At 37.8% G+C, this 24098-nt stretch overlaps 1 protein-coding gene across 2 annotated transcripts in view; it reads left to right on the top strand.

The window, feature by feature from the left end:
- Nucleotides 1-24098, top strand: part of Shoc2 (SHOC2 leucine rich repeat scaffold protein) — an 89840-nt gene that overhangs the window by 14897 nt on the left and 50845 nt on the right. For both annotated transcript variants that reach the window (XM_045140228.1, XM_045140233.1), the window contains exon 2: nucleotides 22304-23234. In XM_045140228.1, the coding sequence (XP_044996163.1) occupies nucleotides 22532-23234 (703 nt within the window). In that variant the 5' untranslated portion in view covers nucleotides 22304-22531. The remainder of the gene's footprint in view (nucleotides 1-22303; nucleotides 23235-24098) is intronic.

Here is a 24098-nt window from a genome sequence, read left to right as displayed (position 1 = left end):
TCAACAATACCTAGTAACCAATAGGATGAATAATTCTTACAGTAGGATAGTGGATATGACTAACTACTAAGCCAACTTAGTAGCGTCAACAGCATAGATATCCCTGGACAGAGGGATGATTCCTATTGCTGGTGCAGTAGAGAATCATATGAAACTTTTGTCCCACTTAAAACTTTTGAATTGTTCATTTATGAAATTTTCCATTTGATATTTTTGAAAGTCATAATTGAAGTTTATATAAATAACTTAAAATCATGAAAAGCAAAAAAAGAGAGAGGGTGCTACTGTACTGATTCATTTGTTGCATACCACTGAATACTTACTTCCCCATTCTCTTAAATAACTACATAGTGTTCCAGTAATATCAATTTTAATCTAACCAGGTCCTTGTTGAGGGGCATGTTGGTATTTCTATGTATAGTTAAAAATAATGCTGTTGGGCTGAAGAGATGGCTTAGCAGTTAAGCACTTGCCTGTTGTGGTGGTTTGATTCAGGTGTCCCCCATAAACTTAGGTGTTGTGAATGTTAGCTCCCCAGCTGATGGATATTTGGGAATTAATGCCTCCTGGAGGGAGTGTATTGTTGGGGACAGGCTTATGGGTGTTAAAGCCAGCCCCCCTTGTTAGTGTTTGGCACACTCCCCTGTTGCTATTATCCACCTTATGTTGGCCAGGGGGTGGTGTCCACCCTCTGCTCATGCCATCGTTTTCCCCTGCCATTGTGGAGCTTTCCCTCGAGCCTGTAAGCCAAAATAAAACTCTTTTTCCCAGAAGCTGCTCTTGGTTAGGTGATTTCTACCAGCAATGCAACACCTGTGAAACCTAAGGACCCCTGTTCGAGGCTCTATTCCCCAGGACCCATGTTGGCCAGATGCACAAGGGGGTGCATGCGTCTGGAGTTCGTTTGCAGTGGCTGGAGGCCCTGGCGTGCCCATTCTCTCTTTCTCTCTCTCTCTCCCCCTCCCTCTTTCTCTCTCTGTCTGTCGCTCTCAAATAAATAAAAATGAATAAAATATTTTAAAAAATAATGCTGTTGTCACGTATCCTGTGCTCTATCATTTTGAATATTAGAATCTATACTTATTCTTTATTATCATCTTTTTGAAATTAGAGGTAAGATGTCTTATATTCATATAACTATGAATATGAATGTTCTGTGATATATCCTGAGCCTTTTAATGAGTATATTTAGCTCATCTGTATTTATAGATTAGGGCAACACGTTTATTTCCACTTACAGTCGATAGATTGAGATAAATTACAGCAATGGGAATATAGGAATTTATTTAAAGGTGTAAAGCAGTGTAGCATAAAGATGAAACTATACTTTAGTCTCCCTATTACCCCAATATTTTTTTCTCCGCATAGTCAGGAATGTAACATTTGTATTATATTCCCTTTTTATTTTATTTTTTTTAAGTTTTATTTTTATTTTTTTATTGACAACTTCCATAATTGTAAATAATATCCCATGATAATTCCCCTCTCCTCCCACTTTCCCCTTTGGAACTCTACTTTCTATCATATCCCCTCCCCCTCTCAGTTTCTTTATTTTGATGTCATGCACTATATGCATTATATTTTCTAGTCATATCTTTTTTTAGTCTTGAAACCAATGCTCAAGACTTTTTTTTTGGTCAGTGGTTTTACTTTTTGCTTTTGCATACTTTTTCTTTATAGATGCAATATTCTTTGAGCTTTTACATATTTAATAGTTTCTAACTGTTGTTTCAATCCTGAACTATAGTTCAACTAGGTATAAATTCTTGAGGTGTGATGCTGTCCTTGATGATGCTGTAGTTATTCTTCTGCTGACTGGTAGCATTGAGCACTCTGTATGTGTTTCTAAACCTTAAAGGAATATGAATTGTTTTTATTCACTTCAAACCGACACTGAAGGTGGTTAGGATTTTCTCCACTTTTTTCTTGACACCAAGTGGGCATCCTACAGTTAAGTTTTGACATTGTCTGGGGTGGTGTCAGACTTCAAATTTCTGACCAACCAGCTGTAAGGTCCATCCTTAGGTTCAATTAATTGCTGTAACTGTTCATAAAACTCAGAAAGACACTATACTTGACTGGTTTATTGTAAAGGATATACAACTCATGAACCAAGCTAAGGGTAATATTTGGCAAAAGAGGCATGAATATTTTATACTCTCAGTACATCATCACCTTTGTACCTTTACATATTCATCAAACCAAGTTTCTCAACCTTGGAGTTAGAGATTCTTAAGAAACTTTCATTACACAGTATCATTTGTCAAATCATTGGTCTTTGGTGATTAAGCCATTATCTAGCCCCTCTCACCTATCCTAGAAATATAATTGCAAATTATAGGACTGTTTCTCTTCTCAGATAATTGAAGGTGTTGTATTCTCTAACACTGTTTGAAAACCTGATCTAGTTTCTTAGAAGTTAAATGTAATTTATGTAAGACTACCAGAGTGAACCATTTTGAAAATTTTATTTAGAAATAATGATAGACCCATAGGAAATTACAAAAAGAACTTTTCCTAGCTTCTCTCAATGTTGGCATCTTACATAATTATAGTACTATATCAATATCAAACTGTTATAACACTGATAGGTAGATTATAAAACTTACTTAGACTTTGAAAACGTTCTTTCATGTATTCATTGTTTATGTGTGTAGTTCTACATAGTTTTATCCTGGGTATATAGATTCATTTAAATACCACTACAGTCACAATACAGAATGTTTCTGTGACTAAAAACAAATTCTCCGTTGTCTATCTTGTTACCATCTTTAGAATTACTAAAAGAAGATTCCTAAAGGTAGGTTCAGTACAGAGATGTTGACATGATTTCTATATAATGGAAAGGTTTATTGGGGGAAGAGTGGTTAGTATGCTTTGGAAGAACATGGCAGGGTTCTGACAGAAAGCAAGGCTTCAGTTCCAGAGAATAAAGCATGTTGTCCCTATGTACATTTCTGGTGAGAAGGGATGTGTTTGCATGGACTCTGAGAGAAGTCAAGGAGGCAATGGACTAGTGAGGAGGAGTTGAAGGCCTCTAGTGCTTCAAGGTCTTCAAGAGGGAGGAGCAGTCCTCTTGTGATTCTGCCCTGGTCCTGCTTGAAGCAGGGATGGGGGTTGGGGAATTCAGAAAGGTACTAGATCAAGAAGGTAAATTTATGATTCAAGGTTGCCTTGGCTTGGGCAGCATCTGTTCTCTTAAAGTGGCCACATCTATTTCATAATACCATCCTCTGGGATTCACTATTTTTGTCCATTTCTATGGTTTTATAATTTTAAGAATGCTGTAAAAATGAAATAAAGTATATCACTCTTTGATAGTGACTTTTTCACTAAAAATGATACCCTTGAGATCCAGATTGTTACATTTGTCAGTAGTGTCTTCCTGTTTGTTACTCAGTACTCTTCCCTTATGTGGACATAAAAGTGTTTATTCAACCCCTCATTGAAGGACATTTGCCTACTTTTTGCCATCATAATTAATATAACTATAGAGTGGTACACAGATTTTTTTGTATCAAGATGTGTTTTAATTTCTTGAGAATAAATGCCATGAACTTCAATTGCTAGGTTTTATGGTAAGTGTGTATTTAGTTTTATAAGTCCAGTAACTGCTGTCTTCTAGATTATCTCAATATGTTGTGATATTTCATTGTGATTTTTATATTTTTGCTGGCCTTTGTTGGTATTGTATGTATATGTGTGTGGATAAATATGAAGTTCTTTCATCCTCAGATAAAACATCAGCTTATCAGTCATTAAAATACCCAGTTTTCAATTATTCCTCTTAATTCCTTGATTTCTTCTTTCTTTCCTAGTTTTGAGTTTACTTTTTACTCTTCAACCACTCTAATCTCTACTGTGTGGTCTTTTACTTTGTGTTTGATTTGGGTCCAAATCCTCCCAACTTTTGGTTAATTTAGGAATATGCTTTTGATGGTATTCCTTTCTTCTTGTTGGGACTAAATACCTGACAAAAATCAGTTTAGGGGAGAAAGGGTTTGTTTCAGCTTACAATTTGAGGTTATGGTTAAACATGGTGAGAAAGGCACATTGACAGGAGCGGGCAGCAAAGCTTGTCACTTTGTGTCCACTTTCAGAAAACAAAGCATGATGAACTCTGCTCAGCCAGCTTTCTCCTTTTTATATAATCTAGGACCCTAGCTCATAAAATGGTGGATCTTTCCACCTCAGTTAACCTATCAAGATAATCTCTTACAGACATGTCCAGAGGTTAACATAATATAGATAATCTGTCATCTGAATTCCCATGGGCATAACTAGGTGATTTTAGGTGCTGCCAAGTTGACAATATTAACCATCACAGATTTCCAAATAATATTGGGATAGTATCTGTAGCTTTGGAGATTGGTACTACAAATTGATATCTAACCTTACCAGACTCTTGTTTGGTTTAGGTCTTTCTTCCAGAACATTGCCTCTTGTTCTCAACAGAGTAATTTGCTTATGCTTTTCCAAACCAATAAGATTCTATATGTAATCTCCAAATGAATGCCTGTCCCTTACTCTAGTTTTCTGCTTGAAAAGAGAAATGATCCTTTTCCTCTAAGGTTAACCTTTTGCCAGTATGTTAGATCTTTTCTCACTATTCCTAAAATTCAGTTTGTTTTTATTTGAGGGAGACATAGAGAGAAAGAATTGCTGTGTCAGGGCCTTCAGCCACCTTAAATGAATTCCAGATGCATGCACCACCTTGTGCATCTGGCACCTGGGGAATTCAACCTGGGTCCTTTGGCTTTGTAGGCAAATGCTTTAACTGCAAAGCTATCTTTCCAGTTCTACTCCTACAATTTAAATGACTGAACTGTTTCCTTGGGAATAATTTTACCTGTTTCATATGTACAGCAGTTATTTTCTTATTGCTGGGACAGAACACCTGGCTAGTGGCAACTTGTGGAAGGAAAGGGTTTATTTCTAGCTTACAGTTTTGAGGGGTTGGGGATTTAGCTCAGTGGATGAGCACTTGCCTAGCAAGCGCAAGGCCCTGGGTTCGGTCCTCAGCACTGGGGGGGGAATCATAAAAAGACCAAAAAAAAAAAAAAACCACACAAAAAACAAGGGAACTAGCTTACAGTTTTGAGGGCAAATTTCATCATGGCGGGGAAAGCACAGCAGGAGCAGACAGCTGAGCATCCACATGTCTACAGCAGCAGTACTCCAAATGGGTCTGGAGTATTATATCCCAAGGCCTTCCTCCAGCAACAAACCTCCTCCAGCAAAGGTCTTCTGTTCCAAGGATCCACCAGCAGGGGTGAAGTATGAGGCCTAATTGCAAACACATGAGGTTATAGGGGACATTTTAGATTCAAACAACCATAATGCATATCACCATTTCTTTAAAAGCCGGTCATCCCTCTGTCTAGAAATGTTTATTCTTCCCACAGTGTCAATATATTTCATCATCATCTGTGGATTTCTTATCCTAATCCTTTTTTTGTGGACACCAAAGTCCTGACCTTATTTCAGAAACCTCAATGTAAGTTTATCCAAAATGTTAGTTTCTCCTTCCCATGTTCTCTAATATGAGTAGTAGGTTATGCATTACTGTGGGTCCCTTGCTCTTCCATGTCTACTCATCCCTGTTTTCTTAAAAGTGTCTTGATGTATTATCATCTTCTACTGCCTTAAACCAATGGTTCTTAGTAAATCAGACCTAGTATCACATTTATATAACTATATTGTAATACCCCTTTCAAAATAGTAATCTTCATAATTAAAAATATAAATATAGTAAGGGAAATAAAAGGAAATTTTGTATGTCTTCATGTAAATGCTTAAGTACAGCGACAATTAGAGGGCAATCAATAATTTTTTACATATAAAAACTTGCACATTTGTCATCATTAGTAGTGAAAGTATGAACTGTGTTGTTTGTGACTTAAACACCAAAATCAATATGGGTGTCAGAGACTGTCAGAGTTCATGAGTAAATCTTGGAAGTTTCAGGTTAAAGTCGTTTTCCCTCTAGAATGTAGATGCGCAAAAATAATTGAAAGTTTATATGTAAAATGAAATTAGGCTATAGGTACTTAAAATTATTAACAAATATTTTCTCATCTAGTTATATATCTGGTGGCCATCTTAATGATATGTATTATAGAAAGATAGTTTTTCTTACTTCTAAACTCTATTAAATACCAGTATCATTTTCATGAACATTGAAACAACTTAGAGTAAGTAAATCTGTGAAATTCCTACATAGCACAATTAAAAGTAGTTGGATTATACCTTTATTATGTACACCATAAAATTTGGGTGTGGTTTATAAATCTGGAGCTCCATTAGAATTACCTGGAAAACTCTTTAAATGTATAAATTAATAGTGTTTACCACAGAATATTCATTTGGTTAGCATGATTGGGTTAATTATCACATTCCTAAGCTTTCCAAATTACTATTACTGATTGGTATTGATGAAGCAGTTGAGAACTAAATTATTGCTGTCCTTTAACTATTTTGCTGCCTTCTTCCTGAACCTCTGTTGTTTTCTTAAAACATTCTAAACAATATCAGATAAACTTTTACAAATATACTTGTAACCACACCCCACTTTGCCTTCAGCACTATTTTATTAGTTCCTTGTGTTTGCTTAGAGCAGTTCTTGACAATATCTTCTCTCAATGTTAACTTTAGAGACTATAGCTTGAAAATCATGGTGTCATCGAGATAAAGCCCAAATTACTAAACTTGAATAACAAGTTTTTCAAGATTTATAAGTCACATTTCCAGTTTTATCTTACAGCCTGACTTTAAGTCTTAGGAAAACTGCTCATTGTTCCAGATAGGGGCAGTTTCTCATAGTATCTTTTGTGCTCAGAATACCTTTACCTGCAGTGTGAACTTGTGAGTCCTTATTAAACTTTACACATCATCACACTCTTCCCTCCTCTTGTTTCTTTGTTCTCATAGTTTGATTCTTATATGGCTTTTGAAAGCAAAAATTTTGTCTGTTTTTCTTAGAATAAGCCTCAGATACACAGTATCTGACTCATAAACATTTCATGAATGAGTGTATGGTTGGAAGGATAGTTTGTACCAGATAATCTTTTTTAAAATTATTTTTTATTTATTTGTAAGCAGAGAGGAGGGGAGAGAGAATATGAGAATATATGGGTGCACCAGGGACTCCAGCTACTATGTACCACTACCCATCTGGCTTTACATGTTGGGGAATCAAACCTGGGTCATTAGGCTTTGCAGGCAAGTGCCTCTTCTCTTCAGCCCTGTACCAGATAATTTTACCAAAGTTTTTTTAATGGTACTATATTGATATTAATAGGATTGATAATTTCTTTTTTTTTTTAATTTTGTTTATTTTTATTTATTTATTTGAAAGTGACAGAGAGAGAAAGAGGCAGAGAGAGAGAGAATGGGCACGCCAGGGCCTCCAGCCACTGCAAACGAACTCCAGACGTGTGCGCCCCCTTGTGCATCTGGCTAACGTGGGTCCTGGGGAATCGAGCCTTGAACCAGGGTCCTTAGGCTTCATAGGCAAGTGCTTAACCGCTAAGCCATCTCTCCAGCCCAGGATTGATAATTTCTAGGAGAATGTATATGGATTAATTAATTTTATTTTTAAATTTCGTGTATAAAATAATAGGATTCTTTATGACATTTTCATACTTTTTTATCATTTTAATTTGTTCATGCTTGTCCCTTGTACACCACCTTATTCTTCCCTTCTAATTGGTTACTTTTAAAATTTGATTTACATAACTGTAGAACTTTAAAAATATTTGTTTGAGAGAGAAAGAGGCAGATAGTTTGAGAAATGGGCATGCCAGGGCCTCTAGCCACTTCAATGAGCAAGCTCCAGATTCATACATCATCTTGTGCATCTGGCTTTATGTGGGTACTGGGGTATCAAACCAGGGTCCTTAGGCCTTGCAGGTAAGTGCCTTAACCACTGAACCATCTCTCCAGGCCTAGAGTTTTTAATCTAAAGATAAAACTCTTACATATTCATGGTTTAGCAGATTAAAAGTATATTGCTTGAACTTTGAGATAAACTAAGGTTAGACATAATCAACTGCTACATTAAAGGTTAGTTTATACAGAGTGAATGAGGAGATATAGCCAGATAAATCTAGCTTTATAATATGATGAGAGTTCAGTCTTGATAATAGAGAACCACATGCTGATGTGCTTCATGTTTGAGGTTGCTGTTCATGTCTGATCCTTTGAGCCTGCTACTCTGTTGAAAGGTGAAGCCTGTTGTCTCACCTACTGCCTGGGTACCACATAGCTTCTTGCTTTGTCTAATGGGAAAGAAGACCTTCTTATTTGCCTGATTTCCCACCTTTTCCCCTCATTAATCATTAGGTTTGTGAACAAAAGGGGAAGAAAGCCAGAAGTTTCCCAAGTTTACTTTTAGTGGGTATGAAGTCTTTTCTTTGTATATTTTATTATGCTACTAACATTTACTAACATTTTAAAATCAGCTTCCTTTTTTATCTTTTCCTGTATAGAGGTTGTGCATCCCTAACTTGAACATCCTTACTGCTTCACAGTCTGAAAGTTTGAGCATCAGTGGTGTTCGAACTGCTTCAAATTTTGGAGCATTTTAAGATGTTAGTTCTTTGGATTAGGGATGCTCAAATGGGAAAGCACATGCAAATTTTCTAAAATTCAAAAAACTGAAATCTTAAATCTTTTTTTGTTCCCATGCTTTTGTAATAAGGGATACCAAACCTGTGCAATATACTTGTGGTTTTGAAGTTAGAAAAATCATTAGAATATTGGCATTACTGATACAGTGGTTTGATTCAGGTGTCCCCCATAAATTTAGGTGTTCTGAATGCTAGGTTCCTAGCTGATGGACTTCAGATGGAGATTGGAGAATTAACACCTCCTGGAGGCAGTGTATTGTTGGGGGCCGGTTTATAGGTATTACAGCCAGTTTCCCCTTGCCAGTGTTTGGCACACACTCCTGTTCAGCGTTGGCTAGAGTGAAACCCTACTTCAAAAAAAAAAAAAAAAAAAGGCACTATTTATTTGTACTGGGATGGTATAGTTCATTGGACAACATGTAGTTAGACCTTGTTACATTAGGTTCCAGGTTTAATTTGTCCAGTGGTTAACTGGACATGCTGTCATCAGAGATCATCTGTTGGTTGTAGTAGCTCTACTTAACAGTTGGACAAGGTCTACTTGGACAGTTATTTGGTGTTTATCTTCAGGGAGAGACACAGTGTAAAGTTATTGGCACATTTTCATCACATGATTTAGGCATTTAGAAGTATTTTACAGGGTCCCCGAGAAGAGAAAGGAATAAATAAATGGAGCACAGTGAAGTTGGAAGCAGTGGATAAGCTTATGGAATATCCAGTTTAAAATAAAAGACGTTTTCTTAACTGTGCCTTGTCTGTCTTACTCAAACCTTATTAACAATTATGAAACATTAGATTCCATTTAGTCCTTTTGTTTCACAGTGTCTTGGATCTCCCAGCCTGTAAATGTTCTCTCATTATAGAATGTCCTGTTTATTTTTCTACATGAATGTAAGCACTTTGAAGACAGGAAACAGGACTGTTTTATTTAGTCAGCACTTAGTATTAAGGCTTGACACGTGGGGGAAGCTCAGTAAATACATGTTAAAAGTATGAATGACATAATTACAGTCTTTCTTTTGGTCTTATGTGAATTGCTGTTTAGGAACTGTTTACCTATGCCTTACTGGTATCTTCTGTTCATATCACATTTATCAAAATGTTCAAGTCAATAATTATTTTATGCATTACATTTTTTAAAAAATACATTACCAAGACCATGCTAACAGTAGTCCGGATCCCCTCCTTCCAAGCCCAGTTGGGTTTTTTTGGGGGGGGGGTGGTGGTGGAGAGTAGACTGATGTAGGGACTTTGTCTAACCCAGGCTGACCTGGAATTCCCTTTGTAGTCTCAGGGTGGCCTCAAACTCATGTGGATCCTCTTACCTCTACCTCCTAAGTGCTGGGGTTAAAGGTGTGCACTGCCATACCTGCTTTCAATTTAGTTTTAAATCATTTCTTCTTTATATGTTTTCTAACACTAATGTTCATCTTTGATTTTATTTATAGAAGGCATTTAAGTTTTAAGCAAGTGAATTACAAACTAATGAAATTATATACAAGGAAAGAAAGTATTTGTAATTGTGGCTTTTAAATATGACCTCCAAATTTCAAAAAAGTAATGATTTTTACATCAGCACACTACTTACTAGAATTGGCAGGCTGTCTTTCAGGATTATGGTAACACGACACATCATAAGTATTTTTCTTTATTCTAATCCCACTTAATTTTTTTAAACTGAGGCTCAGTTTTGTATACTAGCTTTAGTGATAAAAATGGAGTTACTGAGAATATGAAGTATAAAGGCAAGCCTTTAATCCTGTTTTAATTAACTTACCCAGAAGATGGGGGAATGGTTACTAGGCTATTCCTGATATGCTTATCATTACTTTTGGAATAGCCATTATTTTAACTAAAGCATATGTGTATGTATTTAAAATAAACCCTTTTATTTCCTGGTACTATTTATTATAAGGCATCTTTTCAGATTAGATGTCATTTGTGAATTTTAGAAATCTGCTATTGAACTAGATTGAGAAATGTTTTCCCTGTGTATTTTGCATGGGAAGTCTAATGTAGGCTTTATATATTTTTTTAGACATGTTTACGTTTGTAGCCCAGCTGTTCATGAAGGCACTACACAGCCTTGGCTAACCTTGAACTTAATTTCATCCTATGTCCACTTTTCACATGCCAGGAATCACAGATCAGTGCTGTTGCACTTATTTTTAAATTATCTTTTCAGTGATTATTTTTTGAAATAGTGATCTTAAAATTTTCTATTTACTTAAAAATGCATACATCTATGAGTACATATTGTAGTTTTGTACTTTCCATTGTGGGCTTTTTGTTTTACATTTTTATTTGAGATAATTTTAAATTCAACATTTATGTAAACAGTACAGCATGGCCCTGTTCCCTTTGCTCTGTGCCCTTTGTTCTGTCTCTCCTTATGATGACATCTTAAGAAAAATGGTATAGCTGTTGAAACCAGGAAATTGATACTGATTAATACTGTTAAATTATAAATTAACACCCTTTACTCCCCTATAGGAGTCGATGGTACTATAAAATTTGATTGCATGTATGGATATTTATAAGCACTGTCACAGGATTCAAACTTTTCATCTTGTAGAAACTACTGCATGCTACCCTTAAACTTCCACCTGAAGCCCAAGTCATGTCAGCCACTGAGTCATCACCACTATAATTTTGTCACTTTATGTGCAGATCGAATCCTAAAATGTGTAACTTTTTGGTTTTGATTGTTTTATTCAGTAGGGTGATTTTGAGAGCCATACAGATGGTTGCTGGCTTGTGTGTGTGCATGCAAGTGCAGATGTCAGGACAGTGTTTGTCTCACCTTCCTCCTTGCTTGAGACAGGATCTCTTGTGTAAACACCAGGCTAGGTAGCTCATGAATGTCAGCATTCTCCTGGCTGCTTTACATTTCTGTAGGCCTGTGGAGATTTCAGATGTATCTTCACCTGGATTCTGGTGGTCCACACTTTGGTGGTCAGGCTTGAATGACAAGTGCTTTTAATTACTGAGCCAACTACCCAGCTGCCCATCTAAGTTCCTTTCATGGAATTCTACCTACAGTGCTTTGCCACTCTTCCCTGTAATCTCAGGCTACACTGATATCATACTTTATGTCTCCCACCTGAGAAACTAGTATGCTGTCTTACCATTTGTATGTGTTCTTGCTGTCTAAGCCCTAATCATGTATGGGTAAGGCTCATATCCAAATACCTGCACTCCTGGATTGAATTTAGGGCTATCAGTCATAGTAGGCCACAGCCTACTGCTGAGCTATAGTGCCACACTAAAAGAATTTCTTCTTTTTTTTTTTGCTTTTGTTTTCAAGGTAGGGTCTCAGTCTGGTCCAGTAATTCACTGTGTAGTCTTGGATGGCTTTGAACTCACAGCAATCCTACCTCTGCCTCTTGAGTGCTTAAAGACATGTGCCACCATGTCTAGCATTAAACATTTTAAAAAGAAAGTCTGCATTTGACAATTTGATGAAATTTTAGAAAGCTTTGTTATTTTCAGTTTTGTTTTTCGAGGTAGGGTCTCTCTTTAGCCCAGGCTGACCTGGAATTCATGAAGTCTCAGGGTGGCCTTGAACTCATAGCAATCCTCCTTCCTCTGCCCCCCCAAATGCTGGAATTAAAGGCACGTGCCACCATACCCAGCTTAAGTTTTAGTAACTTACTTTTTTTTAATATTTGAGAGGTAGAAAGAAAGAGGCAGATAGAGACACAATGGGTACACCAGGGCATCTAGGCACTGCCAGCGAACTCCAGATGTATGTGTCATCTCATGCATCTGGCTTTATATGGGTACTTGGGAATAGAACCTGTCTCATTTGGCTTTGCAGGCAAGTGCTTTAACCACCAAGCCATCTCTCCAGCCCAAATTTTAGTAACTTTTAAAACCTTTTAGGTTAACTAGGTAAGGTGCTGTAATTTAATTTTTAAGTCACAGCACCAAAAAATAAGATAAAAACTACCAGAGATACAGAATTAACAAGTCACAAGTTGAGAGAATTATTATCTTAAACTTCAAAACGTTCAGAGACGACTCCACAAAGATTTTGTTTATCTTTTCAGTCTTTAAGAATCTTGTGCCTCTGATAGTTCTCCTGATCCTAAAGTAATAGCACTTATTGGAGACTGTTTAATCACTGGTTCTCAAAGGCAGTCCTATGGTTTAATTCCTTCAGAATCATTTCATGTAATTTTTAAGTTATTTTTATTTATTTGAGAGAGACAGGGAGAGAAAGAACAGATAGAGGGAGAATGGGCACACCAGGGCCTCCAACTACAATAAACAAACTCCAGACACATGCATCACCTTGTGCATCTGGCTTATGTGGGTACTGGGGAAGTGAACCTGGGTCCTTAGGCTTTGCAGGCAAGTACCTTAACCATTAAGCCATCTCTCCAGCCCAGCCCATATGCTTTTATTTCATGTGTCGTTCACTGTGTTTGTCATGTATTTATTTATTTATTTGACAGACAAAGAGGGAGGAAGAGATAGAGAGAAAATGGGCATGCCAGGGCCTCCAGCCACTGCAAATATACTCTAGACATGTGCATGCCCGTGTGCATCTGGCTAACGTGGGTGTCCTGAGGAACCTAACCTAGGTCCTTTGGCTTTTCAGGCTAATGCCTTAACTGCTAAGCCATCTATCCAGCCCTGTCATGTACTTTTTTTTTTTTTTTGTTTTTCAAGGTAGGGTCTCACTCTAGCTCAGGCTGACCTGGAATTCACTCTGCATTCTCAGGGTGGCCTTGAACTCAGTGATCCTCCTACCTCTGCCTCCCAAGTGCTGGGATTAAAGGCATACATCACCACGCCCGGCTTTCATGTACTTTTTGATGTACTACATTCTAGTCTTTATCAGTTTCATTCTCATTGTATTTAAAGCTATCTGGTTATTAGTTGTAGACAAAGCACTCTTGGTGTAATGGGAAAATAGACTGTGGATGTACACTATCTAATTGGATTCTTGGCTGTGTTACTATTCCAAGATTAAAATGTTAGTTACTTAAAAATGTTCCCCTGCAAAATGAGAGGATTAGAGAGCTTATTACTATTGGAGATTTGCAACATACCCTCCAAAGCTCTGGGAACGTTGCTATGGAAAGATTGTAAGAGCCACAGGATGAGGAAGAGTATCTTGAGGCATTGTCCCCCTGTCTCCCCAGAGACTGGTACATTTATGACCCCACAGTGAATGTCACTAACCCCACTGAGGAGGGCCCTCAGTGGAATGAGGGTGGGGGAGAGGGAACATAAGAGTTTAACCCAATAGGAATATGACCAATATACTGTATGTGCATATAGTACAATTCACAGTTAATAATACTAGAAAGTTCCTGTACTTTACTGTTTCTTTGCATAAATCAAGATAACAGTTTATTCCTCACAGGACTGTTACATATATTAACAAATAAATATTTGCGTGTTCCTTAGGCAGTGCTTGCACATAGAAAATACTTAATAAATGCTATTGTGATATCACATGCTTTTGAACTCTTAATTGTTTTGTGCCATAGTCAACTTGGATTCACCTAATTTTGTTTTTTTTTTTGTTTTTTTTTTTTCCGAGGTAGGGTCTCACTCTAGCCCAGGGTGACCTGGAATTCACTATGGAGTCTCTGGGTGGCCTCGAACTCACAGCAGTCCTCCCACCTCTACCTCCCAAGTGCTGGGATTAAAGGCGTGCGCCACCATGCCTGGCCACTCAAAATTTATTTTATTGACATCTATATTTACAGACAATAAACCATGAAAATTTTCTCCCTTCCCCCACTTTCCTCTTCACGACTCCACTCTCCATCATATCCTCTCCCTTTCTCTGTTAGTCTCTTTTATTTTGATGCCATCATCTTTTTCTCCTATTATGAGGGTCTTGTGAAGGTATTGCTAGGGATTGCAAGGGCATGGATATCAAGGCCAATTTCTGTGTGGACAGTTGCATTTTAAGCAGTGGTACCCTTCCTTCAGCTTGCACATTCTTTCCGCCACCTCTTCCACAATGGACTGTAAGCCATGGAGGGTGTGATAGAAATGTTTCAGTGCTGGACACTCTGTCACTTCTCAGCACTATGTTGCTTTTTGGGTAATCCCAGTGGTTACTGCCATCTGAAAAGAGAAGCTTCTCAAGTGAGAGTACATTAATATATAAATATGAAGATTAAGTGTAGTGCTTTCAGGGTAGTTTGATGAGAATAATACATCCATTTAGCCAGATAAGAGCATGCTTTATAACCCTGAGGCTCATAACCTCCCCTGCCATAGGATGTTGATCAGGTTTTCGGTAGGTGTATGTTCCTTCCTATGCAGCGGGCCTCCAGTCCAATTAGAGAGCAGCTCATTACCCCCAGAGCAGACATGCCACTGTTGCACCTGTTCCTTCATTTGGCCTGCTAGGCTAAACCTGAGGCTTCCGGTGTCCACTGTTTACACCATTGATGACTTCTGTCTCCCATAGGGCTGCATGCAGTGCAGATTTTTCCAGCTTTCAGCTGGCTGGTCAATAGGGAGATGGTTTTCAACTCAGCACCAGCTTGATTTCTCAGTGACTGTGTTGCCCGTGCATGTGAAGTCTTCAGCAATAGAGTCTTACCTGTTACTTGTGGGAAACCAAGGGCCTTGGCAATAGCCTGTAATGTTATGGAGGGAGTAGGGACCTCCCTGGCCAACACCTGACTGGAAGGTATCCCATCCCTGGCACTGGAAATTTTCTAGTAGCAATCTGTGGCTTTTGGATATGCCATTATCCAAAAACGTAGGCTTTTATGTCTTATTCAGAATATCTTGAATTTTTTTAAGCATCTAGATATTTTTATTTTTATTAATTAGCTTTGTGCTCAGTGAATACAGTCAATTTGGTACCATTGTTAGGCTCATCCATGTCCTACCCCCTCCCTCTGGCCCCTCCTTGTTGAGGTATATGGGTTATGCATTCTCGAGTTAGCCCACAGTTATGGGTGGGATAAATGTCTCTGCATATCATGACCCAACATGTAGCTCTGACATGCTTTCCGCCCCCTCTTCCACGAAATTCCCCTGAGCCATGTTGGGTTCATTTTTGGTCTGCTTCAGTGCTGAGGTGCTGGGGATCTCTGGATATTTTATTTGGTAGGCGTTGATATTTCTCTGTGTTGATCTCCTTCACCCTTGTGCTGGTACCCAGTTCACCAAGAAAATAGCACCTTTGCTTGTTTTGCCAATTGTTCTTAGTTTCAGCCAGGGCCGTTTTGAGGTATGATAGGGTGGTTCTCTCCTTAGGATCTACGTCTGTCTGAAAAAAGAGAAGCAGATTCTCCAACAGAGAGTAAGTTAGCACCCAACAAATGAGATAACCCTTACTTTTATAGAGAATTTAATAGGTATAGGCCCTCTTGTAGCCCACAATTGGTGGTAGCTTGATAATGGAGAGCAGGCTTATGTTTCAGTATGGTTCTGACTTGTTTCCCAGATCCAGCTATGGGTCCCATACCACTGAGGGAATCAGTTAGCCAAATCAAGAGTAATTAGTTTCCCACCATGGCTGTGCGCCACAATTACACTTCTGCAAGCATCACTGCAGGTTATTTGTGGCTAAGTAGGTTAGATCATGAGTTGCTTGGACAGATACTGGTCATTTTCCCCCAGTCACCCATGTAGCACCTTCTGGCACTAGACAAACTGACTGACTGGGGACTGACTCTCTTCCAGCTTCCAGCCATGCCATTGAATTTTGATTGACCTTCCCGCCGCACTCAGTCTATTTCCTTGGCCTCACCTAGGGCGTTCCACTCCCTGTAATCTGTTATTTTTATTTATGTATGTGTGTGTATATATACACACACACACATATATACATACATACATATAATATCATCCTCCTAAAGTCCTTTCCTCTCCTCTCTTCCTCATTGCATTTTTAATGATTACTGGCCTCTGCTACCAATTTTTGGTTCCAGGTCATTTTTAGATAGGATCCACATATGAGAGAGAACATGTGACGTTTGGCTTTCTGGACCTGGTTTACCTCACTTAGTATAATCTTTTCCAGATCTATCCATTTCCCTGCAAATTTCATTTTTCTTTACCACTGAATAGAACTCCATTGTGTCAATGTACCACATCTTTATTATCCATTTATCTATTGTGGGGCATCTAGCTCAGTTCCATTTCCTAGCTATTGTGAATAAAGAAGCAATAATCACGGATGTGCAAGTATTTCTAAGGTAGTGAGAAGAGTCATAAGGATCTATGCCTAGGAGTGCTATAGCTGGATCATATGATGAATCTATTTTTAGCTGTCTTAAGAACCTCCACAATGATTTCGATAATGGTTGGACCAGACTACATTCCCACCAACAGTGTAGAAGGGTTCCCCTTTTTCCGCATCTTTGCCAGCATTTATTGTCATTTGTTTTCTTGATGATAGCCATTCTGACAGGAGTGAGATGAAATCTCCAAGTAGTTTTAATTTTCATTTTCCTGATGGCTAAGGATATAGAACACTTTTATAGATGTTTATATACCATCTGTATTTTTTCCTTTGAGAATTCTCTATTCAATTTCATGGCCCATTTTTTAATTGGATCGTTTGATTTCTTATTGTTTAGTTTTTGAGTTCATTGTATATTCTGGATATTCATCCTCTATCAGATATGTAGATGGCAAATATTTTCTCCCATTATGTAAGTTATCTCTTTGCTCTATTCACAGCATGAGATACCAGTGGTTGATTAGTAGTTTTATTTCCTGAGGAATTGGGGTTATATTCAAAAAATCATTGCCTGTGCCAATATGATGAAGGGTTTCCTCTTCCTTTTAGCAGATTCAGAGTTTCAAGTCTGATATTAAGGTCCTTGATACATATGGACTTGATTCTTGTGCATGGAAAAAGACAAGGGTCTGTTTTCATCCTTCATAGAATTTTCCCAACAACACTTGTTGAAGAGGCTGACTTTTCTCCAATGAATATTTTTGGCACTTTGTCGAAAATCAGATGGCTGTAGCTGTGTGATTAACATCTGGGTTCTCTTCCATTGATCTACGTCTTTCTTTGTGCCAGTGCCTTGCTGTTTTTGGTACTCTGGCTTAAAATCGGGTATGGTGATACCACTAGCCTTATTTTTGTTGCTCAAAATTGTTTTGTCTATTCAAGGTTTCTTGTGCTTCCAGATGAATTTCAAGATCTTTTTTTTTTTTTCTATTTCTGTGAAGAATGCCATTGGAATTTTAATGGAGATGGCATTAAATGTGTAGATTGCTTTTGGTAAGATTGCCATTTTTACAATATTGAATCTTCCAATCTAAGAACATGGGATATCTTTCCATTTCCTAGTGTCTTCTGCACTTTCTCGCTTGAGTGTTTTAAAATTCTCATTGTTGAGATTCTTCACTTCCTTAGGTTTATTCCAAGGTTATTCATTATTTTTTGGAGGCAATTGTGAATGGGAATGGTTCCCTGGTTTCATCCTCCTCATGTTTGTTGTTAGTATATAGGAAAGCTATTAATTTCTGTGTGTTTAGTTTATATCCTCCTAAATTGCTGAAAGGTGTCTATCAGCTCTAACAGTAGAGTCTTTAGGGTCTTCTATGTGTAGAATCATGTCATCTGCAAATAATGATATTTTGATCTATTCCTTTCCATTTTGTGTCCCTTTTATGAGTGTCTCTTGCCTTTTTGCTGTAGCTAGGACTTCCAATACTATAGTAAGTAAAAGCGGGGACAGTGGACACCCTTGTCTTATTCCTGAATTTAGTGGAAAAGCTTCATGTTTTTCCCCATTTAGTATTATGTTGGCTGTAGGTTTGTCATAAATAGCTTTTATTGTGTTGCGATATGTTCCTTCTATTCCCAGTTTCTGTAGAACTTTTACCATGAAGGGATGTTGGATTTTGTCGAATGCCTTTTCTGCATCTATTGAGATGATCATGTGATTTTTCTCCTTCAGTCCATTTATATAGTGTATTATGTTTATTGATTTGTATATGTTGAATCATCCCTGCATCTCTGGGATAAAGCCTACTTGGTCAAGGTAAATGATCTTTCTGATGTATTCTTGTATTCTGCTTGCCAATGTTTTATGGACAATTTTTGCATCTGCTCATGAGGGAGATTTCATCTGTAATTTTTTTGTTGTTGTTGTTCTGTCTTTGTCTGGTTTTGGTATCAGGGTGATGCTGGCTTTGTAGAAGCAGTTTGATAGAATTCCTTTCTTTTCTATTTTATGGAAAAGATTTCTTCCCAAATCTTTATTATTTCTTCCTGTCTGCGTATTTTTGGTTTGGCTTGTTCTCCTTTTTTCTAAGGCCTTAAGGTGAAACAGTAAATTGTTTACTTGTGAACTCTCTTAATTTCTTACTATAGGCACTTAGAGCTATAAATTTCCCTCTTAGGACTGCCTTCCCTCTTAGGAGTGCCTTCATTGTGTCCCAAAGGTTTTGGTATGTTGTATTCTCATCATTTGATTCTATAATATATCGATTTCCTTTTTATTTAATGACCCATTCCTCATTCAATAGTATACTGTATAGTCTCCATGATTTTCTGTATGCTCTGTCTTTGTTGTTGTTGTTACTTGTTCCCATTGTGGTCAAATAGATATAAGGGATTACTTCAGTTTTCCTGTATTTGTTAAGAATTGCTTTGTATCCTAACATGTGGTCTGTTTTGGAGAATGTTCCATGTGCTGCTGAGAAAAATGTATGTTCTGCAGCATTTGGGTAGAATGTTCTGTAGGTATCTGTTAGGTCCATCTGTTCCATGACATCATTTAATTCAGTTGTGTCTCTGTTTATTTTTTGGCAGGATGGCCTGTAATTGATGAGAGTGGGGTATTGAAGTGACCCACTACAATTATGTTTGGTGTGTTGTCTCTAGACCTTAAGTCTAATAGTGTTTGATGAAATTGGGAGCCCTTGTGTTAGGTGCATATACATTTAGGATTGTTGGAGTGTTCCTTTAATTAGCATAAAGTGACCTTCTTTATCTTTCCTCACTAATGCTGGTTTGAAGTCTGTTCTGTCAGATATTAGGATAGCAACCCCTCCTTGTTTCTTAGGCCTGTTTGCTTGAAACACTGTTTTCCGTCCTTTCAGATGGACAGTGTCTATCTTTTATTGAGAGATGAGTTTGCTGGAGGCAACAAACAGCAGGATCTTGCCTTTTAATCCAGTTTGAAAGCCTGTGTCTTTTGGTTAGGGGACTGAAGCCATTAATATTAAGAGTTATTATTGAAAGTTTGTGTTTATTCTCACCATTCTTCTTGTTTTGTAGTACTTCCTGATTCCCTTTGCTTTCTTGTTTTAACTGTTATTTGAGTATGGTTTATTTTTTCCTGTTTCCTCATATGCATGCTTTGCCTTCTCTTCAGCGTGAAGGATTCCTTCAAGTATTTTCTGTAGAGCTGCCTTAGTTGTCATAAATTCCTTTAGCCTGTTTTTGTTGTGGAATGTCCTTATTTCTTCTTCAATTTGGATAGATAGCTTTGCAGGATAAAATATTCTTGGTTGACAGCTGTTATTTTTTAGAACTTGGAATACATCATTCTAAGCCCTTCTTGGCTTTTAAAGTTTGTGTTGAGTAATCTGCTGTGGTCCTGCTGGGCTTGCCTTTATAGGCAACTTGCTTCTTCTCTCTGTTTTCAATATATTTTCTTTGGTTTGTGTGTTTAGTAGTTTAATTATAACATGTTGAGGAGATGTTCTTTCCAGGTTTTGTCTGTTTGGTGTTTCTAAAAGCTTCTTGTATCTGCATTGGCATTTCTTCCCCAATTTGGAGAAAGTTTTCTTCTATGATTTTGTTGAAAATACCTACTAAGCCTCTGGATTGAAATTCTTCTTCTACTATACCCTGATTCTAATGTTTGATCTTTCCATAGTGTCCTAGATATCTTGGAATTCCCATTTATATGTCTTTCTGTTTTTTGGACTGTATTACGTCTGCCACCTGGTCTTCTAGCTTAGATTTCCTGTTCTGTCCTTTCACTTGACTGTGTTTTTCAGTGCTAGAATTTCTGCCTGGTTTTTCTTCAGTATTTCTACTTCATTATTTATATCTTGTAGTGACCTCCTTATTTCTTTAAGCTCTTTTCCTGTGTACCCTTGGAATTCCTTCAGGAGTTTGCTTTCTTTTTTAATTCCTTTGTTTTCTTCTTTGATTCCTTTTTATTTCTCTGAGTATAGGTAAAAATCATTTTTTTAAAAAAAATCTTTGTCAGGCATTTCATCTAAAACAGTCTCATTGAGGGCCATTTCTGATGCATTTATACTTTTTGGTGGGATTCGTTTGTGTTTTCTTGTAATATAATGTTGCGGTTTTTGCCTCCTGAATTGATTTGATGTTGGGTTTTTAATAATCTTGGGTGCTTTCAGATTTGGAAATTCAGTTTAATGTACCTTGAGGGTAGAAGTTTAAGGTGACAAGTTTAGCTCTTGTACTCCAGTCCTACCACAGAAGTAATCCTAGGTGTTGTTGAGTTTGCCTGTTATTCCAGTATTCTAATGGGCTGGTTGGAACAATTTACTGGCAAATTCTAAAATTCAACTGAGCAATATACACATTCAATAAAAACCAGCACAGTGTATGCAATTGTGGGGATTGAAAAAAAAAACCAGATAATCTTATAAAGCCAATATCCCTAGGGGTTTGTGTTGCTCTACACCCTTAATCCTGTCAGCTGGGAGGTTGAGATTTCTGTTTTGAATTGGGTTCCAGGTCAGCCTGGGTCTGAATGAGACTGTGCTCCCAATAATGACAGAAGAAAAAGACAAAGGCCCTATGAATCTGAAAGCATCAAAGGCAACCATTGAACCCCTAAATACAGCTTGAGAATGGCAAATCCAACCAAGAATATATAACCCATAGCAACCTGCCCTGCTTCTTCGTCAGTAGGCCTCGTTACCTTTTGGGTTGGCTTCATATCTCACCAATGCCTAGTGCCCACCTTGATCCCTGTGTGTGGTGCTGTGGAGCTGGTGCTGGGTGCCATGCTGCTGGGAGCTGAATTTGTTCTCCAGGGGGTTGCAGTGCTGTAGGTTGGGGGATGGGAGGGTGCAGGAATGCTGTAGTGGTACTGGAGCTACTCAGCTGGTCCAGCCTGAGTCCCTTTCAGCAGCTCCTCTGCTGTCTCCTCTTCAGGTGTCTTGACTTCGTAAGGAGGCTGATGAGGTTGAAAAAAAAAAAAAAAAAAATGTTTGGTCTCTGCTCCTGCACCTGGGTTCCTGGCTAGTGCGCAAATCCAAAGGCCACACCAATCTGGTCCGGGTTCACAAGCTCCTATGTGGGATTCTGGCTGATTTCTTTTTTTTCTGATAGATCTTGGTTTTTCCTGCTTCTCTGGCTGAAAAAAACCTATACACCTTCACTTTTCAGATGAAGAGTGTATTTTGCTGTGGCTTTGCTCAAATTCCTCTGTAGGCTGGATTGGTGTGACTCCTATGCAACTAAGCTACCTTACCCAGAAGTCTCAGGACCATCTTGGATTCACTTTTTACTTTTAACTGTTTGATTATAAGTTACTCAAAAGAATGGCTAATGTGCTTTACTAACTTTTGTAGTTTCCAGTGAATTCCTCATGGCTATACTGTAAATGATAAATATTTGCTTTATCAAGTCACAGGAAAATAAAAATTCTACACTGATTGTTTTTTAGTGGCTTGTTTACATAATGTAAATTGTAACCTAAGGTAATTTACTACTCTCTTTTGTATTTCAGGAATTCTAGTGAATCACTGACAAGTGCCATTTTACCAGCTGGAATGAGCTATCAGAAATGGTCATAGTATGTATTGATCCAACATGTAGCAGGTGGATGTTACTCCATGCTGATTACTTCATGCCAACACTGTTTTGACTGTGTAGATCTTTGTCTCTTCATCTTTGATTTTGGATTGCTGACCAATAAAAGGAGTTCATGTAGTGTTTTGTCCAACCTTGAATCACCATGAGTAGTAGTTTAGGAAAAGAAAAAGACTCTAAAGAGAAAGATCCCAAAGTACCATCAGCCAAGGAAAGAGAAAAAGAGGCAAAAGCCTCTGGAGGTTTTGGGAAAGAAAGTAAAGAAAAAGAACCTAAAACCAAAGGGAAAGATGCCAAAGATGGAAAGAAGGATTCCAGTGCTGCCCAGCCAGGGGTGGCTTTTTCAGTTGATAATACTATCAAACGGCCAAATCCAGCACCTGGGACTAGAAAAAAATCCAGCAATGCTGAGGTAATTAAGGAGCTTAACAAATGCCGGGAGGAGAACTCAATGCGCTTGGACTTATCCAAAAGGTCTATACACATACTGCCATCATCAATCAAAGAGTTGACTCAATTAACAGAACTTTATTTATACAGTAACAAATTACAGTCCCTTCCAGCTGAGGTGGGCTGTTTAGTAAATCTCATGACACTGGCTCTGAGTGAAAATTCACTAACCAGTTTGCCTGACTCTCTTGATAACTTGAAGAAGCTGCGGATGCTTGATTTACGGCATAATAAACTGAGAGAAATCCCTTCAGTTGTGTATAGGCTAGATTCTCTCACCACTCTCTACCTTCGCTTTAATCGTATAACTACTGTGGAAAAGGACATCAAAAACCTGCCAAAACTCAGCACACTCAGCATTCGAGAGAACAAAATCAAACAACTACCTGCTGAAATTGGTAAGCGTCCTAATTACTATTATTTGTAGTATTTGTTATGATAAATTTGTTGAGTACATCTTTTATTTATTTATTTTGAGGTAGGATCTTACTCTAGCTCAGGCTGCCCTGGAATTCACTATATCTCAGGCTGACCTTGAACTCACTGCTATCTGAACCTATTAACCTTGGCCTCCCAAGTGCTGAGATTGAAGGCATGCCCTACCATTACCATGCCTTGGATGTTGAACACTTTTGCATGTCAGAAATTTCCTTATACTTTCCTGAAAACATTTTATTCTAAATTCAGTCATATTTATGTTTTTTTAAACACATTAGTATGCATGACTATGATTATGATATATGATTATGATATGACTATGATTATTTTATAGGCTTAAGTGAGTTACAAGATAGATATACTTAAATTTTCTCACAGCTTAAACTGCTTTAATTTTTTTTTTAAATATTTATTTATTTATTTTTATTTGAAAGTGACAGAGAGAAAGAGGCAGAGAGAGAGAATGGGCGCACCAGGGCTTCCAGCCACTGCAAACGAACTCCAGATGCGTGCGCTCCCTTGTGCATCTGGCTAACGTGGGTCCTGGGGAAACGAGCCTCGAACTGGGGTCCTTAGGCTTCACAGGCAAGCGCTTAACCGCTAAGCCATCTCTCCAGCCCTGCTTTAATTTTTCATTGGAAAAAATAAATTTGAAAGATGATTGTCTACTTTTTAAAGGTTGTTACCATATTTTTTTAGTATCATTGTATGTGTATATCAGTTATATGGCTTCTACTTTCCCATCCCTACTTTCTGTGCTTTCTCTGAAAAGTGCTTGTTTAAGTTCACATTACTTTCTACCTACTGCAGCATTGACAGTTGTC

This window comes from Jaculus jaculus, chromosome 1, assembly GCF_020740685.1.
Source record: "Jaculus jaculus isolate mJacJac1 chromosome 1, mJacJac1.mat.Y.cur, whole genome shotgun sequence".
NCBI lineage: Eukaryota > Metazoa > Chordata > Mammalia > Rodentia > Dipodidae > Jaculus > Jaculus jaculus.
This window is presented reverse-complemented; position numbering and strand designations above follow the sequence as displayed.